General features: G+C 32.4%; 2 protein-coding genes across 2 annotated transcripts; one reads left to right on the forward strand and one right to left on the reverse strand.

The window, feature by feature from the left end:
* Positions 1 to 13,183: 13,183 nt before the first annotated feature.
* LOC104227521 (ELF3-like protein 2) lies at positions 13,184 to 17,527 on the forward strand. The gene is made up of 4 exons (XM_009779778.2): positions 13,184 to 13,906; positions 14,655 to 15,634; positions 15,916 to 15,967; positions 16,342 to 17,527. The coding sequence occupies exons 1-4, from the start codon at positions 13,661 to 13,663 to the stop codon at positions 17,365 to 17,367; spliced, it is 2,304 nt and encodes a 767-aa protein (XP_009778080.1). The 5' UTR covers positions 13,184 to 13,660; the 3' UTR covers positions 17,368 to 17,527.
* A 312-nt stretch (positions 17,528 to 17,839) lies between these two features.
* Positions 17,840 to 19,755, reverse strand: LOC104227520 (glycosyltransferase BC10-like). Its single transcript, XM_009779777.2, has 2 exons — positions 18,916 to 19,755; positions 17,840 to 18,694 (listed from the first exon to the last, which is right to left on the reverse strand). Exons 1-2 carry the CDS (start codon positions 19,423 to 19,425, stop codon positions 18,056 to 18,058), a joined length of 1,149 nt encoding a protein of 382 aa, XP_009778079.1. The 5' UTR covers positions 19,426 to 19,755; the 3' UTR covers positions 17,840 to 18,055.
* Between the last annotated feature and the right edge of the window lie 3,094 nt (positions 19,756 to 22,849).

Genomic DNA, 22,849 nt, shown 5'->3' on the forward strand with positions numbered 1-22,849 from the left:
AAATTTAAGATACATAATCCGTTATTTTTGCTCCGAATTATATTATATTTGTATCAGAGCATGGTTGAATGATCCAGTTATTCATGTAAATTATCTTGAAATCGTTGTTTTATAAGTTTAGGTTGAGATATTTTTTTTGTTGGCTAATTTTTGATAAGTTTTAGAGAAAACTATTTTCTAGATTTTTACATTTTGGCCATTGATTGTTAAACATTTTGGCCTAAAACATATAATCATGTTCTACTCATTTTGAGATTTTCGAAAATATATTATATGTGAAAAACGGATTAAAAACGAGTGAGATATGATTTTTTGAATATTGACAGTTTTTGACTATTTTTCTGACGAAAAATTGCTTTTGTTTTCAGCATTTTAGAAATAACTTGTTAACATTTTTGCCTAAAACTTATATAATAATGTTATACTCCTTTTGGACTTTCCAAAAATATATTATATGTGAAAAACGGATTAAAAACGAGTGAGATATGATTTTTTGAAGATTGAAAGATTTTGACTATTTTTCTAACGAAAAACTGCTTCTGTTTTCAGGATTTTAGAAAAATCTTGTTAAATATTTTTGCCTAAAAGTTATATATTCATGATGTACTCATTTTAGTATTTTCGAAAATATTTTTTTTTGTGAAAAACGGAATCTTCCAACTTTAAAAATCCTTTTATGATCCTTTTTGTCTTCTACCAAAAATTTGTGACATATGTTGTCGCATTAAATGGTAACAACCATATTTCTCATTTCTTGTTCCTATTTCAAATATGGCTGCACTGAAACATACTCAAATTTCTCCAAGTGGGAGTGATATTGATAGAGGAGCAAAAACAAATAGTAGAAGAATGCGTCGCAAGAGGATCAAAACTCTAGTTGATTCACATTCAGGGCCTGAAGTCATAAGAAATGATTCAAGGATAAAGAAGAATCTGAACAGAGAAATAAGGGCACGTAAAAGGGAAGGAAGAAGACTTCTTGAGAATTTCAAAAAAATAAAAATGACTCCTTTTGACTCTTTGCTTGATTTTCTTAGATTTTTTAGGATAAAATAAAATGAAACTCATAAAAAATTCCTTAGTGTTGCGGATAGGGATGCCTTCGTCATTACGTATCATTCTTTATCAGATTTCTGGAAGAATGAACTTATTGAAATCTATGGCGAAATTGGGCCTAATGAACCATTATGGAGGTTCTTGGTGGCTCCATGAGTGAGATGGATAAAAATTTCCCATGATTACTTAATTTAGTTAAATATTTTTTTGTTATGAACTCCTTTGTTTTATTTTTTATATATTATGAATATATATCTCTATATTTTATCCTATTTTGGATTGGTTGTTATTCTATGTTACTCTAGAATATGGTGTTAATAATAAGACTCAAAATTCTAGTAATTATAGTCTTCATCAAATTAACGCCCATTAAGAAATTGATTTCTAATTTTGGTTAAATATTTAGATCGTAGATGATAATTGGATACTTACATATTCTTTCGATTTACACTAAATGTGAAACCTTCATTAGAATTAATTTGCTTGAATGTGTATTACACATGCATAATTGATAAATAAACTTTTGCGATTGTCTTTTAAATACAGACATGGCATCAAAAAGTATTATTGCTGACTTAAACAAAGGTGAGAAACTAAATGGTGACAATTACGACATCTGGAGTCGTAGGATATGGTATGTCCTAGATGAGCAGAACGCTCTCGAAGGCATAAACCATGTTCTAAGTCAACTAGAAGAGGGTAACACTGCTCAACACAGAAGAGATCTCGAAGCTTACAGAGCTTAGAAAAGGACAGTTTCCATTGCACGTGGAATCATTGTGAGTTCTGTGGTTGATAAACTGATTCGTGAATGTGAGGAATGTCCTAATGCTCATGCCACATGGGCACACTTACGAGGAACATATGAGGGTACTTCTGTGACCCGCCTTAGACAATTAACTATTAAGTTTGACACTTTCAAAAAGCATCATGAACAAAGCATCAAACAACACCTTAGGGTGATGTCAAACATGATAGCACAATTCAAGAGTGCTCGTCACGTTCTCTCGGATGAGCAACAGGTTCAGGCAGTGATCCGGTCTTTTCCCAATAGTTTGGAACATTTGAAGGTTAACTTGATCCACTATGAAAGTATAAAAACTTTTCCTAATGTTGCTCGATATGTTGAACTTGAAGACGAGCAGCTTGGTGCTGCTAAAATTGCTTCTAATGCCTTTGTCGCTGAATCTAGTGGTACAAAGTCTTCAAGCTTCAAGCGCAAGAAAAAATAGAAAAATAAAGGAAAGGGTAAGGAGACCGAAGTAGGACCCTCTGAGAAAAGAACAAACCAAATTCCAAGAAGGGAAAACGGTTTTTCAAGAAGAGAGACAAAAGCAAAATGAAGTGCTACAATTGTCAAGTTCTAAGGCATTTTGCTTGTGAATGTACTGAGCCGAAAAAGGTAGCATTCCTAAACGTATCTCTGAGTGTTGTGTATGATTCAAGCACTTCTTTACTAACTGAATCTTGTCCTATGTGGATTGTAGGCTCAGGATCCACCGACCACATGAGTCGAGATCGAGAAGCATTTGTAGAGTTTCGTCGAGTTTCACCTGGATCAAGGTGGATTTATGCAGGAAATAATGCTAGACTTGAAGTTAAATAAATAGTCACTTGCAAAGTAGACTTGCGTGGTGGCCGATCTTTGATGTTGCATGACGTCCTATATGCTCCATAGATTCGACGAAATTTAGTATTTGTCTCTGTTCTATTGGATGTTGGTTTCGATTTAGTTTTTAGTCGCAATAGTGTAAATATCTCTAGATAATATTTTATATGGTTTTGGACTTCGTTTAGATCGTTTTATCGTTTTAGATTGTAATTTTTCAACTTATGACTATTATGTTGATCGTTGTGTTATGGCATGTTATTCAAGTAACAATGATATAAATACATGGCATGCAAGATTATGTCACATAGGGCAAGATCGAATAAATAGGTTGGCAAATGAGGGGCATTTAGGTTCTTTCTCCAAAATTGATATGCCAACTTGTGAAAATTATTTTGTTGGAAAGATTACGCGTAAACTATTTGGGAAGGCTAAAAGAGCTGAATTCCCACTTCAATTAATCCATTCTGATATTTGTGGTCCAATGAATGTGAGGGCAAGGTCTGTGGCTGCATACTTCATTACACTAAATTGATGATTTCACGCGCTTTAATTATGTCTATTTGATTTCTCATCAATCTGAAGCACTTGAGTGCTTTAAAAGATATATGAATGAAGTTGAAAATCAATTAGATAAAAGTATAAAGGTTTTAAGAACCGACCGAGGACATGAATATTTGTCAAAACAATTTGAAGAATTATGTACTGTAAAGGGCATTATCAGACAGTTAACTACTCCTTATACACATCAACAAAATGGTGTAGCTGAAAGAAGGAATAGAATATTATTGGACATGACAAGATCAATGATGGCGCAGGCAAATTTGTCTATCTCTTTCTGGGGAGATGCATTATTGACTGCGGCCTACATATTGAATAAAGTGCCTTCTAAATCAGTATCTTCTACTCCTTATGAAATTTGGACCGGTCATAAAACAAAACCTAAATAATCTACGACATTGGGGTTGTGCTGCATATATTAAAGATCGTTTTGGTGAGTTTGGTAAATTAAGTCCAAAAGGAAAGAAATGTATCTTTATTAGATACTCAGAATGCTCCAAAGGGTATGTGTTCATTGATGAATTGGAGGATGGAAATATTATTGAAATTGTGTCACGAGATGTCAAATTTTTGGAAAATGATTTTCCCAAAAAGGGTGAAATAAATGAAAGTGAGCCTGTCTATGAAATGTTGAATTCAGAAGATCAGATAATGTCATCAGTCATACTTGGTAGATCAATGGATCAAGAAATGGTTCCTGATCCAAGTGGGAGTTTTGAATCCCAAAATCCTATAGAGGAATCTGAACTTCAATTACGTAAGAGTAAAAGAAAATATGTACCTAAACAATCTTATGATATTGAGAATTATATTTTCTTGGTATCTCCGACAGAATTGGATGAACCTAATTTTGTGACTAAGGTTTTATCAAGCCCTAAAAAGGATGAATGGTTAAAAGCAATGAAGGAAGAATTAGAGTCCATGAAAACCAACTAAGTCTGGGATCTAGTTGACCTTCCTTAGGGACGTAGAGCTATTGGGAATAAATGGATTCTCAAAGTTAAACGCAAATCGGATGGATCAATAGAAATACACAAAGCATAATTGATGGCAAAAGGTTTTACTCAAGAAGCTGGAATAGATTATGAGGAAACTTTGTCACCAGTTGTGAAGCTTACGTCTATACGGTTACTTTTGGCTATTGTGGCACATTTAGATTTAAAATTACACCAAATAGATGTGAAGACTGCTTTTCTCAATGAAGAACTAAACGAGGAAATCTACACGGAACTACCTATAGGTTTCGTTGTTAAAGGCCAAGAAAAAAAGTTTGTAAATTAAAAAGATCAATTTATGGCCTAAAGCAATCTTCAGGCAGTGGTACCTGAGATTTTATAAGGAGGTGATTTCATTTGATTTCACCATGATCGATGAAAATCATTGCATATATGTGAAAAAGTCCAATAATAAGTTTGTAATTCTTTCTCTTTACGTGGATGATATTTTATTAGCCGGAAATAATTTGGAGTATGTAAAAACTATTAAGTCATGGATTTCAAAGTCATTTGACATGAAAGATATGAGTGAAGTAGACTATATATTGGGTGTTAAAATTCAAAGAGATTGTTCCAAAAAAAGTTTGAGTCTATCTCAAGAAACATACATAAAGAAAATTTTGGAACGCTTTCGAATAAATAGTTGCAAGCCTATGGATACTCCAGTAGAAAAAGGTGAAACTTGAAGCCTTGAAATGTATTCAAATACTGGAAAAAAAAAGGAAGACATGTCTCGAGTTCCAGATTCTAGTGGTATCGGGAGTCTGATGTACGCTATGATGTGTACTCGTCCAAACATTTGTTATGCCATAGGTCTGGTAAGCAAGTTTCAATCTAATCTCGGAAGAGATCATTGGAAGGTAGTGAAGAGAATATTCTGATATCTGAAGGGAATTGTAGATTATTCACTATGCTATAGTGGATCTAATTTACTCTTGAGAGGCTACACAGATGTTGATTGGGCTGGTGATCGGAATGATAAAAAATCAACCTCCAGTTATGCTTTCTTACTTAATGGTGGTGCTATTTCATGGAAAAGTAAGAAACAAACTTGCACAACTCTTTCAACCATGGAATTTGAATTTGTAGCTTGTGCATCTGCAGTACAAAGAAGTTATTTGGTTAAAGAGGTTCTTTGAGCATTTGAATGTTGCAAAGAATTATAAGGGTCCCATGACTTTATGTTGCGACAGTCAGGCGGCCATCGCATATACAAAGGATCCTAAGTATCACAGCAAAAACAAACACATTGATATCAAATATAACTTTGTGAGATACATAGTAGCAAGTGGAGAAGTGAATTTAAATTACATTCCTACTTGCGAAATGATAGCTGATCCTTTTACAAAGGCCATGTCTAGAGACCTGTTTGAAAAACATGTTAAGGCTCTAGGTTTGCGTAGGAAATGATAATATTTATGTGTTGTAATACAACTTTATTGTTATGATATTCTCATCAAAGTAAGACTATTGAATGTATGTCTCATATGCATGTGATAATATTTTAAAAATAAACTATGTCGGACAAGTCGCGAGATTGGCTCTCTCACACGAACAATCGCCTCTTATGTCAAAGAACGTGAAGAGATAATTTTCGCTGTCATGCTATGACTTGTTTTATAAACCAGACAAGAGACTCTCTAAGAAAATGAGTTTGAGGATCACTGAAGAGAGAAACTCGGGTTAGACATCAAGAGGTGTCTAGACCAAGGTCTGTACGATGTTGGATAATTAAAAGAAATGAGACACGGGCACCAGGATAAGGTGAGAACATCATAGCACATGTTTCATACCACGTGTGTTAAGCGACCAATGGGTTAATGAAAGAATAGTTCCCTGCTTCTTCATTGTGTAAGACCTTGAAAAGTTAAAATTAACTTTTCATTGGAATACCCTTTGACCTTTTACTGTTTCTTGAAATTTCAATCAATGTTGCTACTTTAGCATGTCACTAATAGCCACGAATGATTCGGCAGTGCAGTGCATGTCTAGGAAAGCAGTTGATTTGGAACAGATAGAATCGAGTAGAAAGGGAGGACGATTAAATTAAAATAATCTGACTTGTGTACACAAGCCGGCTATTACACTGACCAGATACATGTCGAGTGCAATTGTGTATATAAAGTTAAACTTGAACTCGAGTTCACCTCTTAAAGAGGATGATAGATCGAATGAGTAACTACTGAAGTTGTGAAGTATGGGGTTATTGTGAGTACTGATATCCTCATATTAACAGTGAATTCTTTCCATACGTGATTGAATTCATATATAGGGATTATAAAACCTTGAAGGCAAGCCTTGATGCTCATAGGTCGCACGAAATATTTATCGTATGAATTGTGTGTCTAGTTGATGTAATATTGCCTTGGGTCTTGTCCACCATGTGCAAAGTGGGAGATGTAAGTTTTTGGGATCGTGGGTCGCCCATGTAAACCGACCTGATCCAATCTTAGCCGACCCGTAAATAAAGAATTATCTGGTTTTTTAAATAAAGGATGAACAATTGTGTTATAATTGTTCAACCTTATCCTTAAAAGGAGGGGGAACAATTATAACTATTCAAATCTTTTTTGAAAAGGAGAGAGAACAGTTATCTGATAACTGCTCAACCTCTCCTAATAAAAAGGGGAAGTCTTCTGCTTCAAAAAAGAGAGTACGAGAGACATTACGTAGAAAACAAAAGGAAAAACCAGAAAGAAGGAAAGCAATCCTGACTTTCTAGATTACATCATCACATTAAAAGAGATTTAGTTTGTGAACTTTAACCTTGATTTCCTAGTAAAATCAAAGGAGACTTGGGGCAGATTCTTTTGGTAGCAACAACAACAATATTCGTTCCGAATTTAAGGTACACAATCCATTGTTTTTGCTCCGAATTATATTACATAAATCAACCGCTGGAACAAAATTGCTATTGTGTATTGCCGCCAAAAATTTCAGATCTATCCATGGCTACGCTGGAGAAGATTTGAGGGCTGGATTTTTATTTGTCTCCATTTTTAGTTTTAATACAATGTATATAGTATTTTGCTTGGCCGAAAAATGCCATCTCCTGCGAACTTCTCGTCTTTGTTATTTAGTTACAATAATCCAAATATATTATATTTTGTACAAATACACTCAAATACATTGTATCTTTTGTATAATATAGTATTTTTTTGTTGTATTGATGTATTCTGAAGGTTTGTATTTTTTGAATACAACCAAATATCACTGTGTTTTGTGATTTTTTGTTGTTTGAATACAGTCGAATTGAATACGGTGAATTGAATACAATATATAATAGTGAATATTGAATATCTGTGAATTGAATACAATGTATACAGTCGAACTGAATAGAATGGTCTACACCTTATTTCTTGATCTTTTGTTATTTGAATACAACTGATTTCAATATAATGAAATTGAATACAATTTAATATTGCGCTTCCGTTATTAAACACCCATGAATACAGTGATTACCTCACTGTATTTATAAATACAGTCGTGCGAATATATGAAATACAACTCAGTATCATCGAAATTTATGTAGAATTGATTTTGTTGAGTTAAATTAGAGTGATACACGCTAATTGATCCTCTTTTCGTTATCAAACAGTTGGATTCCCCTATTTTTTGGACGAATTTCGCTATTGTATTTATGAATACATTAGCGCGAATACAGTTGCACAGCTAGACTCCCCTATTTTTTAGGCGAATTTCACTGCTGTATTCACGAAAACAGTAGCACAAATACAACAAATACAGTCGTGTAATAACTAAATAGTAGCTATAAGAAGTAATCTATATATATATATATATATATATATATATATAAAGCAAGAAAGTTACCATATATAATTCCATTGTGGTTAAGCCAAGTGGCAAGCTAATAATGCAAATAGTATATGGTAACTTTATTTTATATTTGACTATGTTATATATATAAAACTGAATTTGAATTAAAGAATAATTTTGAATTTATAGATAAAGTTTTTAAATCTATATATATATATATATATATATATATATATATATATATTAAAGCAAGAAAGTTACCATATATAATTCCATTGTGGTTAAGCCAAGTGGCAAGCTAATAAATGCAAATAGTATATGGAGACTTTATTTTATATATATATATATATATATATATATATATATATATATATATATATATATATATATATGTGTGTGTGTGTGTGTGTGTGTGTGTGTGTGTGTGTGTATGTATGTATGACTAACATAGTCAAATATAAAATAAAGTTACCATATACTATTTGCATTTATTAGCTTGTCACTTGGCTTACCCACAATGTAATTATATATGATCACTTGCTCTGATATATATATATATATTATACACATTCTTCAGTTTTTTAATTTAAGTGGTAAGTCGAGCACTTATTTAAGTTGATTAGATAAAGTCAAAAGAAAATATGAAAGAATTTCAACTAAACACTAAAAATATAAATAAAGTTCTTATGTAGACAATTTCTATTTAAACTCATCTTTTTATAGAGAAATAAATTAATTTTTTGTAAAAAAAGAAAAAGAAAGACATAAAAAATAAGATAAAAGAAAATAAATATAGAAAAGATGTTTGAAAAATCTAAAAACGAGAAATAAGAGATGACAACGAATTTCTTCTTTTGTTTCATCTGTGTTAAGTATAAGAAATTTGGAAGTTGATATCATTGATTTTAAATATTTTTTTCAACTCAAATACATAGACTATAAGACAAGGATATCTTAGAATTTTTTTTTAATTTAAATTGTGTGTCGTTTTTAAAAAATTACTATTACTAATAAATTGTTATGATATCTGAATTTGAATATAAATGCAATTTGAGTAGTTTGCATTGAGGTTAAGCCAAGTATGGTGTCGAGAAAAAAGTACTTGGCAATTTCAAAATAATATATGCAATGTTATACAATAACAATCAACTAATTTAACATTTAGTGATTCAAAGAACAAAAAATTTGTATATATATAGGCAGAGACAGATGTAGAGTGTTGACAATACGTTTAATTGAACCCATAACTTTTCACGCTGAGCAAAAATTTATATATAAAACATTCTTAAAAGTATAAAAATATTAGATATGAACTCATAACTCTAAAAATATATTGAGTTCAATGCTAAAACCTTAAAAATTGAATTCATAAAGTATAAATCTTAGATCCACCTCTGTATATAGAGTATTCCAAATTCAAAATATGTGGCTAGAGATATCGATTAACTCAAAATAATGTCATATTGAAATAAAATTTTACCGGCTAAAGAATCATTTAAATTCTTAGATAACCGACTAAAGTGAATTTTAAATTAAAGATAATATTTTCACTTGCATCATTATAAAGATAATATATATATATATATATATATATATATATATATATATATATATATATATATATATATATATATATATATATATATATATATTTGAAAGATAACAACATACCAAATAAGAGTTCAAGTCGTAGTAAAAGAGTCATGTCGTAACCAAAGAATCGTTCATATTGTATCAACCTTTGTGGTTTGACATAAATACGAGTATTACTTCACTTTTTGGCTATTTTTAGATTCCAATGACACCAATGAGAATGGTGCAAAAATAAAATTATCACTACGAGATTTGAGAAAATGTTAGTCTTTTTCCTGTACTGTTTCGTAACTAATATCTAACGATTATCTAGAAGGTTTAAATTTTAAGGTTATTTACATATATTCAAAAAACTCGAATATTTAATATGTTTAATGTCAAATATCAAAATGGAGTCACACTGTAAAAAAAATTACTGGCTAAACAATTTTTTAAATTCTTAGATAGCCGACTAAAATTAGTTTTGAATTAAGGATAACATTTTCACTTACATTATTATAAAATAAATTATTATTTAAAAATAATGTTTTAGAAACTGAAATTTTAAAATAGAAATAATTTTTGAAAGATATCAACACACAACATAAGAGTTCAAGTAGTAGTAAAAGAATCAAGTCGTATCCAAAGAATCCTTCATAGTCTCAACTTTTGATTGTTTTGTTATAAAAATGAGTTATTATTTTGCTTCCCGGCTAATTTTAGGATCCAATGACACCCGTGAGAATGGTATCAAAAAATAAAAATAGAATTATATCTAGAAAATTTGAGAAATGGTTAATCTTTTTCATGTAGTGTTACGTAATTAATATCCAATGATTATCTATATTTAATAGAGAAAGTTTAAGTTTTAAAATTATTTACATATAATCCAAATAACTCAAATATATTAACATGTTTAGTGCCCACGCATTCGCACGGGTGATATTACTAATTATATATATGGTAGCTATAGAAAATTAATAACCACTAAACCCTAAACAGTAAAGGTTTCTGAAAATTCCTCAAGATTGTTCGCCTAATGGGCTCGTTAATTTTCACTTTTCAAGTGTGGAATTATGAGTCCAAAACTAATAAGTTTAAAGCCCATTAAAGTGGCTATCATGCACATGCTATATAAGTGTTATTTCATTGGTCTTCTTTTTTATTAATGCCCATAGAGGGTTGGTCATTATAATTGTTTCCTTTGAATTTGCCAATGTTTGGAAACTAAATAAGGAAATTAAGAGAAAGAAATAGTTGAAAGTTTAAACTTTTCTCTTTGAAGGAAAACTTTGGGAAGCAATTTTTCTTTTTTTTGGTTGTGATATAAATTTTACAAAAAAGAAGTTGAATAGAAATGAAGAGTTGTCAAAAGGCGAACTTAATAAATATTTGAAGTTTTGGATTAATTGGAGATGCACTTGTACATTTGGATTAATTCTCATGTCTAAAATTAATCTTCATTTATAGAATGGATATTTCAAATGTGACGTCATATAACAACTTAATGAAATACGTCCAACCAAATGGAAGAGTTTGTTATTCTACATTTAAGAATATTCTCGAGTTAACGTTGACAAAGTTGAACTGTTGACCGTATAGTAATAAACATGCACACTTCAGAGATATTTTAAGAAGAAAAGAAAAAAAGGAGTAAAAAATCTATCAAGACGACAATGAGGATTTAATAAAAATGTAAAGAAAAAGTTTTAAAAAGAAAACAGAAGAATTAAAATCAAAGCAAAACGACAATGGGGATTAGAAAGTAAGTTTGCAAATCTGAAGAATCTCTTATATAGCGGAACCAATGTTTTAAAAGGCGGGGCGTAAGGCGAGGCGTTTTACCTCTGACTGGGCAAGACATAAGCCCCGAGACATGGGACGTAAGTCTCACGGATCTTTAAATTTTACTAGTTTCAAGAATTTTAAGATATAGTATAAAATAAAAAATAATTATAAAAATTACATTAAAATCACAAAATTATAACAAATAATCTAGTTAAAGTATTTATAAATTATAATTCAACTATGAACAATACGAAAAGTATGACATATACCATAATATGCAAATTAGCTTCAACGTCGTCACAACTCAAACATCAAAAGTAATGTATTCGATGCAAAATTTTATATACCTCTTAAGGAGTAATGAATCTTGAAAGAATTTCGATATTATAGTTTGATATATTTTTAAAATACTTATTTTATAAATATGCTTTCTATTTGAAAGAAAATTTATATAAAAACATAATTCACAATTTAAATATGATTCTCTAGCATCATTTATTTTATAGTGTCAACAAGTTAATAAAGTAGCACATAATTTATCATACTATACCATGATAACTAATTATTTGTAAATAGTTATTAGCTAATACTAAGTTATTAAATAAATAAATAAATAAATAAGAATTATATCTCGTAAACGTGAAAAAATATTTAGGAAAATAATTATAAAAAATATTATGGACTATTATATAATAAAGACATAACAAAAGTTAATAAATAAATACTTTTAAATGAAAGATTTATTTAAAATTTACTATCATCGTAGTCTTAGTGGATAACGAACAATACCTTTTATTTTAGTTATGACATAAAATACTCTCAACTTAATGATTTATGATTAAGAAAATAGTAATTTTGAATAGTTATCGATAGAAAATTTGAGAATTCACAAGGTTAGTTATACACAACTGCATAAAGTTCTATTAGGCGAGCCTAGTACATCGGGCATTGGGCGTGTTCGGCGCATAAGCCCCGGTGGCCGAGGCGTAAGTCTCACGGAACTAAGCCCCACACATAAGCCTAGGGACGTTTTATGAGTGCTCCGTCCCGGGGCGAGCGCCGGGCAAATCCCAATTCTGCCTTTTAAAACATGGAATGGAACAGAAAAATATATGTCACATATTTATTGATTTAGTGGACGGGTTACAGGGGTGTATTTACATGTATTTTAATGTAATTTTTTTATATTGATCATGCAATATATGATACAGTTTGACGTATGCGTCGGGTTCGGGTAATTTTTCACTCCACTAAACAAGGTGTGTCCGATTCTGAAGTGAGATCTTTGCCAGATATTTCGTAAAAAGATTGGCCAATTTAGCAAATGTGGGAAATGTGGTTCTAAAGTGTCCACATTTATTTTCGGCAATTATTGCTGCGTTTGCCTGAAAGAGAAAGAAAAGGAGAACGACTCAGTCACTCCCACCATTTCTTGTGTTGATGCATGTTTGGTTAAATTGTATTGTTTGTCGTCGTTTCATGACGTCATGCACCAATAATATGAAGAATAAACTTGTAATATTATAAAGAAAAAGTAAGGGACGAGGTAATATTATAATATAAAAAAGTAGGGTAAAAAGGGGCAAGATGAGAGAAAAAAATAACAAAACGACGCAACCACACCAAATCGGTCATTTCATAAAGTGACACTTTTTGTCGTTACGTAACAACGGATTTAAACGATACGATACAATAAAACAATCGAAACAAATATTGTATTTAAAATAATAATACGATACGATACAACAGTAACAACCAACCAAACAAGCTGTAAGTAGTAATATATTCTGTGCCTTTTAATGTCCCTTACTCATGCAATTTCCAGTAATTCTATCCACTTTTTTTGGCCCCAAGTTCCCCACATTTTATTCTCCTTCTCATGTATTTGTTGATCTGATCTTCTTCTAAGATTCCCATATGTTGCTCTTCTCTTCCCTTTTATCTTGATTTTCCACTCTCATTTTCCTTTGAGATCATATCTTTTTATTTGCTAAGCATTTCAAATGGAAAATTTGCTCATTGTATCACATCCTGTTTTCTTCTCTCTTTCTTGAATCAAGATTGAATTTTGGCATTTAAAACTGTTCTTGAATTGTAATTTCATGTTGTCTTGCTTATTGCTACTGATTTCCAGTCAAAAGAACCAATCTTTTGAGGTGGGCTGATTGTTTGTGGAATTATGAAATGGTATGACTATGGGAATTTAAATACTGAAATTTTGTGTAAGTGTGGTATTTCAGCAGTATCTAATCCCAAGTATACATACTCCTTTGCCACGACGTTTGTGTCTTAGGCCTTAAGGATGAGGTTAGGAAAAGAAGACGAGAAACGAATGGATCCTTTGTTTCCAAGATTACATATAAATGATGCAGATAAAGGAGGTCCAAGAGCACCTCCTAGGAACAAAATGGCTCTTTGTGAACAGTCGTCTATTACCTTATCGCCTCAAAGATTCACCTCTACTTCTTCTCCTGCCCCTGGATCAATGTCAATGCTGCCTCTCGCGCCTAATGGCAGCAACTCCATTCCTGCTGCATCTTCTAGTCGTGTAAGTATAAGATTTAGTGTACTCTTATTTTACTTGGTGAATGAAATTTCAATCAGGCAGAATAGTTTGTTATTTGGTAAACTTTGCATCCCTTTAGGAAGTCAAAGATCAGATTGTTATTACTGTGATATACATCAACTTAGTAGTAGAAGTTCAGTCAATTGCACTCTATTTAAATGTGTCAAACAACAACAACAACAACAACTCATCTGGGGAGGGTAGTGTCTACGCAGACCTTACTCCTATCTTGTGAAGATAGAGAGTCTGTTTTCAATAGACCTTTGGCTTAAGAAACAGTAAACAGAAAGCAACCAACTATTTAAATGTGTCAAACAAAGTAGAAAGTTGATGAGTTGAAAACAATCTATGCAATTATATGGTCTTAGAAAAGGAGGTAAACTAGGTATAGATATAAATGTAGTATAAGCATTTACTAAAATCTTTTATGCGATTCTGTCACTAATTTCTTCATAATCCAAAACCTTTGGATACTTAAATTCCTTTGTCTAGTTATTGCTTGTTCTGTTTCAGATTGAGTTAGTTTATTTATCCCTTTATTACCAACTTCTGGTAATCAGGAAATAGTACTTTTGCTTCATAGATTATGCCTCGTCTTTCCTTAAATAGGAAATTCTTGGAAATAGTACTTTTGCTTCATAGATTATGCCTTGTCTTTCCTTAAATAGGAAATTTTTGGATGCTTTTGACTCATTATGACTGAATCACATAAGCTCTTGAACACCTGTAGGTTGGTGGCAACAAAAAGAGTTTGTTTTCTCTATCCCACAATTCATCCGAGTCTCCTCATTTTATTGATATACTTCATCCGTATTCTTCTGGAGGAACGAAGTTTACAATGGGACGTCCTGATGTACGACCACTGAAGCCGCTAAATCCTCAAGTTTTAAGTCTTAAAGGGAATTTGGCCAGTACATCTCAATGTAATCTTCTTCAGCCACACAGTTTATCATACTCTAATAGTAACCCTTCTGCCAAAAAGTTTGGAAGAGAAAATGATTTTTGTGTTTCAAAGAATGTTGCATCAGGGAAACCTTTAAATCATGGTAATATACCTAAAAGTACAGAGAAAGAAAAACCGGTTATATCAAGCTACAAACCTTCTTTGACAGGCAGTATGCAACTAAAGTTCCGGGAGCATAGTATAAATCAAGCTGGAGATCTAGCTCAGTGTCAAAAAAGAGAGCTTTGTGCTAAATTACCTGCTCCTCATCTGTCATCTAGGGATAAGTCAGTGGTGCATAGAGCTTCAAGTCCAGTACATACTGAGCTAAATATCAAATCAATTGTGTCAAGTTCTCCGGAAAATAGATGTGGTCTGGTAGTTGATTTGAATAGATGTAGTGATTCTAATTCTGAATCTGATGAAGACTGTTGGGATCTGCACAAAAGGAAGATCGCAGCAGATGTTACTTATCCGAAACATGAAGATGACACAACAAAGAGACGTGCTTCCATAATGGAAGGTGCATCGTGTTCCTTTATACCTCGTGAAGAGAACCATCGAAGTCCAAAGCGCGTAAAATCCTCTTCTGACTGTCCTGAAGGCCAGATTAGTGGGACTCAAGAAGTAGGAGATACAGACAGAAGTGAAGGAATCTCAGAAGCTTCTTCATTGAACTCTAGATTAGTAGAAAAAGTGTGTCCAGATAATGTCATAGCATTGATAGGTCAAGAACTATTCTGGAAAGCAAGAAGAACCATTGTACAGTAAGTCTCTTTAACTAGTCATTTTTTTATGTCTAACCAACTCATTCTGACAGAAAAATTGAAAATTATTGGCTTGATTCAGGGGTTAGTCAAATATGTGCTGATTCTTATTTGTCTACTTTCAGCCCGTGTCATGCACATATCATATCATATCTTTTTCTTTTCGCTCCATTCCATCTATTTCATCTTTATAAAGGAGTTATCTTCGGAAACTATGGTACCTCTTTCAATACTTCTTTTCTGTGATCTACCATTTAACTTGGATTTTCACTATTTTTCAGCCAGCAGCGGATCTTTGCAATACAACTATTTGAGCTACACAGGCTAACAAAGGTACGTTCGATTTCTATCAGTTAGCTTGCCCTTTTCTTTTGTTGTCTTGAAGAGACGAAGCATTCAATAGTCACATGAAAGGTGTTTGGTTTAGTCTTTCATTTTTGATGCCCTACCTGTATGCTTTAATAGACAACAACAACCCAGTAAATTCCACAAATGGGGTCTCGGGAGGGTAGTGTGTACGCAGACCTTACCCCTACCCGGAGGAGTAGAAAGGCGTATGCTTTAATAGAAAGGTAGAAAAAACTTCTATGTCTACCGGCCATAAAGAACCTATTGCAGAAAAACCAATAACTAGAAGGAGGTTGAGGAGGTTTTTTGTGTTCTGTTTAAATTTTGGAAGAATATTACTTATTCTACAATCTTTACAGGTACAGAAATTGATAGCCAGATCACCGGATATATTGTTCAAAGGCAACTTCTATCTCCACCAACCTTCTATCAAATTTTCTTCTTTGAAAAAGTTACCATGTGATAATGATCTTGAACCTCCTGCATTGGCTGTTGAACAAAAAATTTCTCCAGAACCAAACAATTTTGAGCATCCAACAGATAATAATACTTACGAAAAGCTGCTTCCCCTCCGCAAAGATGATGATAAAAAACTTATACCACAGCACTCGTCTCAAAAACCAAATGTAGGAACACCAACATCTAGATCTTTTGTATCTGATCCAAAACTAGCACCTCGATGCTTCCAACCGCCTCCTGGATATCAGTGGCTCGTTCCAATAAGATCTCCTTCTGAAGGACTTGTTTATAAACCTTATTCAGGACCTTCTCCACCACCCCCCGGGTTCATGGCGCCAGTTTATGGTAATTGTAGGCCTGTGACCCTATCTCCTATAAGTGGAGACTTTTCAAATGTGCCTTATAGTGTACCGACTTCTCAGAAGCAAGGTGTTGGGATTTTTCCTGGTCCTGCAATATTTGATCAGTCCTGCATTCAACCTTATCCCATGCCTGTGATAAAACCATCTGGTTCAAGTTCAGCCATTGAGCAAATGAATCCGTTTCCCGGAATCAGGTCAAGTGAGAGGGAAAATAGCCCATCTATGCATGATGTTAACTTGGTCAGGCCTCATAAAAAACCATGCAACATATCATGCCAGAAGAGCGCAGCCATGTCAGAATGTGATCGAACTTTTCAGGCGGGTAGAGGAAGTGACATGCAAGGAAGTAGTGCAAGTAGTCCTTCTGAGAAGATGCAAAGGGATGCACTCTCTCTATTTCCTATCACACCAACCACAAAATGTTCAGATCAACCAGTTAAAGATAACAATACGGAGCAGCGAATTCAAGTGATCAAGGTTGTGCCTCATAACCCAAAGTCAGCATCTGAATCTGCAGCTCGGATTTTTAGGTCTATACAAGAAGAAAGGAAATTGAATTTTTAGTATCCAAAACCCTATAGCTTGATCTTGTAAGAAAACCCTTTCTTGTTGTACTTTTTCCATTTTTCTAAATTTCCTTCATTTTTTATTTTCCCTCTTTGATAAAAGGTTCTTTACTGTAAATATATTCAATACAAAGTACAAAAGCAACACAGGTTCATTCTTTTTCTACAATTTCTCCCTTCTCTTAATTTTCTCTTCCAATGATCCTGCTCCGTCATACTTTTCTGACTTCGATATATTGACTGTTAACTTTCTTGATGTGTAGGACATCGGTAAAGATACAAGAGAATGTACAGTATTAGGAATGTTTTCTTACTTAGAAAAGTGATACATATTTCTTTGAAAAGATTATGTTTCAGCAGAATCATACAATTAGAGCATCTAAACAGTGACAGATGACAAAATGTTTAACTTATGCTAGTATGATAGATAAGTACAGCCTAGAACCAATAGGATGAGTAACAACTGAAGCTATCCAAATCAGATTATTTTCTTGATAACATCCAAGTCAAATAATAAATACTAGGATTTCATATAATGTAATTACAATATCATCATATTCAAGAATATCGTATATCTTTAGTATATCACGGGCTATGTCAATCCTGTGTTATCAGGCCTTTGGTCTTCTGAAGCCGCGAATAACTGCAATCATGTGGCAGAAAGTTTGTTTCATCACAGATTCATATCAGAAGCCCAGATACTTGGACGAGCGTTCTAATAAAGGTTCCAATGTACTAGGAGAAAATTTTCTGGTGAAAAGGAAACAAAGTGAAGTTGCCTGGTTATTGTAGACACACGTCCCACCTTCCACAATTTTCTTGAGAAACTGATCTGTAATATCAGCCTTTCCAAATGTAGCAGGATGAGCACCACCTCTAGACCAGTCTACTAAAGTGAGACTCCTATTTGCCAGGAGATGAGGATATTGGATGTGCAACATTGTTGGGAAATAGTGCTCGTCAACATAACACGATGGTTTGCAAAACTGATCAAATTTTAGGTAGTATACCTGATCTTTAACAATGTCAATAGCCAGTTTCCTGTTTACTTCAAACCACTGGGATCCTTTACGCCATTCAGTGATGTTAACCTCAGGCGACATGTTCTTATTATAACGCCCTCTTCCAACAGGTCCAGGATCATCAAATACACTTATAAAGCTGTGCCTGGATTCTGATATGTAGCGATAGACAACACTGAAGTTATGGAGAGGAATGCACGACTCAGATAGGAGGACGAACCATTCATTGGAAATATCAAGCAATGCATTAGCAAGAAGCCGTCTTTCAGCATTACACACGCTCATTTTTCCCCACTCCGCCACCTATGTGAAATTGAAAGCCACACAATTATGACCAGAAATACATATTAGTACGACAATACACTAGCCTCATCAGTTCTACTTCTCATATATCAACGTTTAAAAAGAAATTAAAGCTACTCACACTACTAAATCCTACAAAACACAGAACCAGGATCAATAATTGTGCATAATTTTGAACAATATTTGTACAATTAGAACTTAAAGGATCGTGCTGACATTACCTGACTAGGAATTTGTCTGCGATAAAACACTGAAGAAGGCGCGAAATCAGATTTATATGATGGCAAGGTATGAATGTAGATTGAATAAAGTTCTTCATTCCCTTTAAAGAATCTCTCCCACAATGGCACCAAAGGCAGAGGTCCTCGAGTCAAGAACATGAACGCGATTTTAGGCGTTCTTTTAAAAGGACAATTTTTAATTTGAGGAACAAATGAAGCTCTCCAAAAAAGCTGTCTATCATTCATGTTATGTTGCAAGTTTAATGGAGGTCTAATCCAACTCTCTAAACTATTTGGTTCTTGAAAACATGTTGACTGTATTCTTGTTTGTATCATAGGAAATACTACATTCTGCACTTCTACAAATCTAAGCATACACATACTTAAAATTGAAAAACCAATTCCTAGACCCAAAAATAACAAGAGAAACTGAAGTATTTTTAATGGTAAAGGCTTGTTCTGAGTTATTACTAAAATATTAGAGTCTTTTCCCTCCTCTACACTCCCCATATTCTCAACTCAAGTTTCAAACAATACCAACTTACACAAAACAAAGTGGCAATATTTTTACCAAGATTTGGAAGGAAAATCCAATACTATTAAAGAGAGTGATATAGGGTGAATTTTCATTAAGAAATTTTCTTAAAAAGCAAATTTTTTAAATAGTAAGCAACCAACCAATTCAGGCAAAATATTTCAACAAAGATCATGAAAATCCATATAGGGAGAGGTGGAGCTGTTCCTTACCATAAAAAGACTCTAGAGACATGAAGTTACTATATAAAAAAACGAACTCAAAAGGAAAAAAACTAAAATATCAAGATTTAGCTGTTGTTTTTGGGCTTAATAAATAAGAGTAGTTAAAGGAAAAAATTATAGATAAGACGTTTGGGTTTGAAGAATAAAACTGATTCTTGTTTTCAGACCTTCGCTAAATCTGGAAACAAAAATTTCATGATATAGAAATTTATTTAAGTCTTTCCCACTTCCCAATGTTGATGTTGTGTTCTAATAGGTATTTATGTGATTTGTTTTTTTCTGTATACAAAACTGAATGGAGTAGTCTATGTAAGAGAAACTAGGCGATGTTAGCATAGTTGTCTTCTATTATATTTTTTGCCTTGAAATTTCCAATTTTTTGGCTTTTGTATAAAAAAAAATTAAGAAAATCGCAAAGACGTTTTTATATTTTTTTGTAAAAACTTTTTACTAACCGCTAGTAACTTTTTAAAATTTCTTTTGCAAATTATTTTTCAACTACACAACCAAAAAAAAGGTAAAATGACCTTCTGGCCACTTAAATTTGTATTCAATTGCCAATCCGATAAACAAACTTACAATTTTTTCATTTAAGTATCTCAACTTGACGGAATGAATATTAATAAAAGATGAAAGAGAGTTCCGAAACAAAAAGCCACCTTAATATCAAATGAATGACATTATTTATATATGGAAATATTAGCTATAAATTTCAAATATTACTAAACGTTTTGAATCATAAAATTGTGATTTGTACTATTTAATTATAGCATATAAATTTTATTCAAAGAATTAATATGTTAATTCACATCAAGATTTAGATGTGTTGACTCTTATAGTCCAATCTTGACATACTTTTCAAATAGGAGGTGTACTAGCAATTATATTTTGGTTACTCTCATTCCTTCACAATTCTTTGTGAAGAAAAACATAACAGCAATATTATGCTGTAATGAACTCAATTGTTTAACATAAATAAAATTAACAACCATAAACTTTTTACTCTGAAACGTCATCCTGTTTGATTGGGGATGGTCTATATCTAGGACACATCTTTTTCAGTATCTTTTTTTCTATTTTCTTAAAAGTCATCGTTTTGAGTCAGAAAGCGCCTAATTTACTCTACTTTCTAGAGTGGATGACAAGTCCACGAATAGAATTCCATCTCTTGCTGTCTAGAGCAGATTTAAAATAGAAAATAGTATTGTTGTGCCACATCCCATCGTTAGTCCGAAACCAAAATGTGGTTCTTTTGGACTTAAAAGAACAAAAATATGTGGAAAAAATATAGTGATCAAAATATATATGTATATATATATATAGCGTTTTTTTTTTAAAGACACTATACTTTAACGACCGTTTGACCAGTTAAGTATAGCGTCTTTTTAAAAGACGCTATATTTGAATTAATTTAAGCGGGAAAGTATAGCGTCTTTTGTTAAGACGTTATATATATACCGTCTTAACAAAAGACGCGATACATATAAATATATCGTCTCCTTCCCTTCCCAAAACAGAATCCCCCCCCCCTTCCATTTTTTAACCAAAAAAGCTTGAGGGGAGCCCACTCGTCCCACAAAAAGTAAAGATTCTCGATCTCACGTGCTAACTAAGGCGTTATCTCGGACGTTGTTGCTTGTTTCGACTCCAAATCACAAAATCTTCGACTTTCTAAAAATCTTAAATCGAGATATTTCGACTTAGTTTTTGTTAAAACTTAAAAAATGCATATTAGTTGTTTTTTGTGTGCTCTATGTTATTTTGTGATTTTTTTGCGATTTAATTAATTTGTTATTTTTTATTCGAATTATAGCATTAGTATGTTAAAAAAATTTATAAAATAGATAAATTGTTATTAATTGTTAAAAAAATATTAATTAGTTACTTTGTACTGTGGTATATGTAATTTTATAATTATTTTGTGATTAAATTAATTTGTTATTTTTATCCGATTTAGATTATTAATTTGCTAAAAGACTAGTAAACTAGATAAATTTTTACTTTATTTCCCTGTAGTGGTATCTTGTGGTCAAATGTAGTGCTCGTATTTGTAATATAGTGACCTTTTAGCATAGTAAAACGTATTGCCCTTTAGCGTAGTATCCTTGTAGTTATAGAAATTAATCATTTAAGTATCTTTTATTCCCAAAAATACGTCAAAAAGCTGATAGTTCAAACACAAACTAACTCCAATTATAGTCAACAAACGTAAGAACATAAGAATACAGGATACATTGGTGCTATTGGGCCTCAAATATTGTGTTCGAAACCAAAATGTAAATATTTAATAATTAAATCTTGTATAGTTATGAAAACTAATTATTTAATTTTAGTATAGTAAAAAATAAGTCAGTCACAAACAAACATATAAAATAATAAAACTAACATATACAATAATAAACTAACATATAAAATAACAGACCTATTGAGTGAAAAATCGAAAAAAAATTCTCATCATGAACGTAAGAATTCAGGATACATTGGTGCTACTGAGCCTCAAATATTCTGTCCGGAACCAAAATGCGAATATTTAATAATTAAATCATGTATAGTAAAAATAGGTGAATAACTAACAAACATATAAAATAATAAAACTAACATAATAAACTATTGTATAAAATATAAAATTATAATATTAAAAATGTATCAACCTAATTAATAATATAGTAAAAATATCAAATAAAATTTAATATTCAAGGTATTGCAATATATTTAAGTAATGGAAAAGAAAAATAATGTAATTAATTTTGTTCAATTTACAGTAGTCGTCATGGAGGTTCCGCATTTGCATTCCGGACCTGCCTCCCTAAAGCTACTACAACTACAGGCCGAGCATAGGTTTTCCTACATATGGGAGCGGCAGTTATTGGCCCAGACTTTACGTTCTAGGAGAATAGACGATATGTGGGACTTTCTTAAGGACCGCCAACTCCATCCCCCTATAGTCAAACGCCTGCAGGATACGGGTTTTTATAGGAACATTGAGATTGGCCGACTGTAGCTGGATTGGTCATTGATCACGGCTTTGGTAGAGCGGTGGCGACCAGAGACGCACACATTCCATTTTCCCATTGGCGAAACCACTATCACGCTGCAGGACGTGGAGGTTCTATATGGGCTGCCAGTTGATGGACTTCATGTTGCTTTGCCGCAAGCCATGAGAGGTTATACAGGA

This window comes from Nicotiana sylvestris, chromosome 6, assembly GCF_000393655.2.
Source record: "Nicotiana sylvestris chromosome 6, ASM39365v2, whole genome shotgun sequence".
Lineage (NCBI taxonomy): Eukaryota > Viridiplantae > Streptophyta > Magnoliopsida > Solanales > Solanaceae > Nicotiana > Nicotiana sylvestris.

What these genes read in the sequence shown, in the direction of transcription:
- LOC104227521 (XM_009779778.2), top strand. Translation starts at nt 13,661, where the DNA reads ATGAGGTTAGGAAAAGAAGACGAGAAACGAATGGATCCTTTGTTTCCA. An exon ending in GCAAGAAGAACCATTGTACA is followed by an intron (nt 15,635 to 15,915) that starts GTAAGTCTCTTT and finishes ACTATTTTTCAG; the next exon opens with CCAGCAGCGGATCTTTGCAA. An exon ending in AGCTACACAGGCTAACAAAG is followed by an intron (nt 15,968 to 16,341) that starts GTACGTTCGATT and finishes CAATCTTTACAG; the next exon opens with GTACAGAAATTGATAGCCAG.
- LOC104227520 (XM_009779777.2), bottom strand. Translation starts at nt 19,425, where the DNA reads ATGGGGAGTGTAGAGGAGGGAAAAGACTCTAATATTTTAGTAATAACT. An exon ending in GCAGACAAATTCCTAGTCAG is followed by an intron (nt 18,695 to 18,915) that starts GTAATGTCAGCA and finishes AATTTCACATAG; the next exon opens with GTGGCGGAGTGGGGAAAAAT.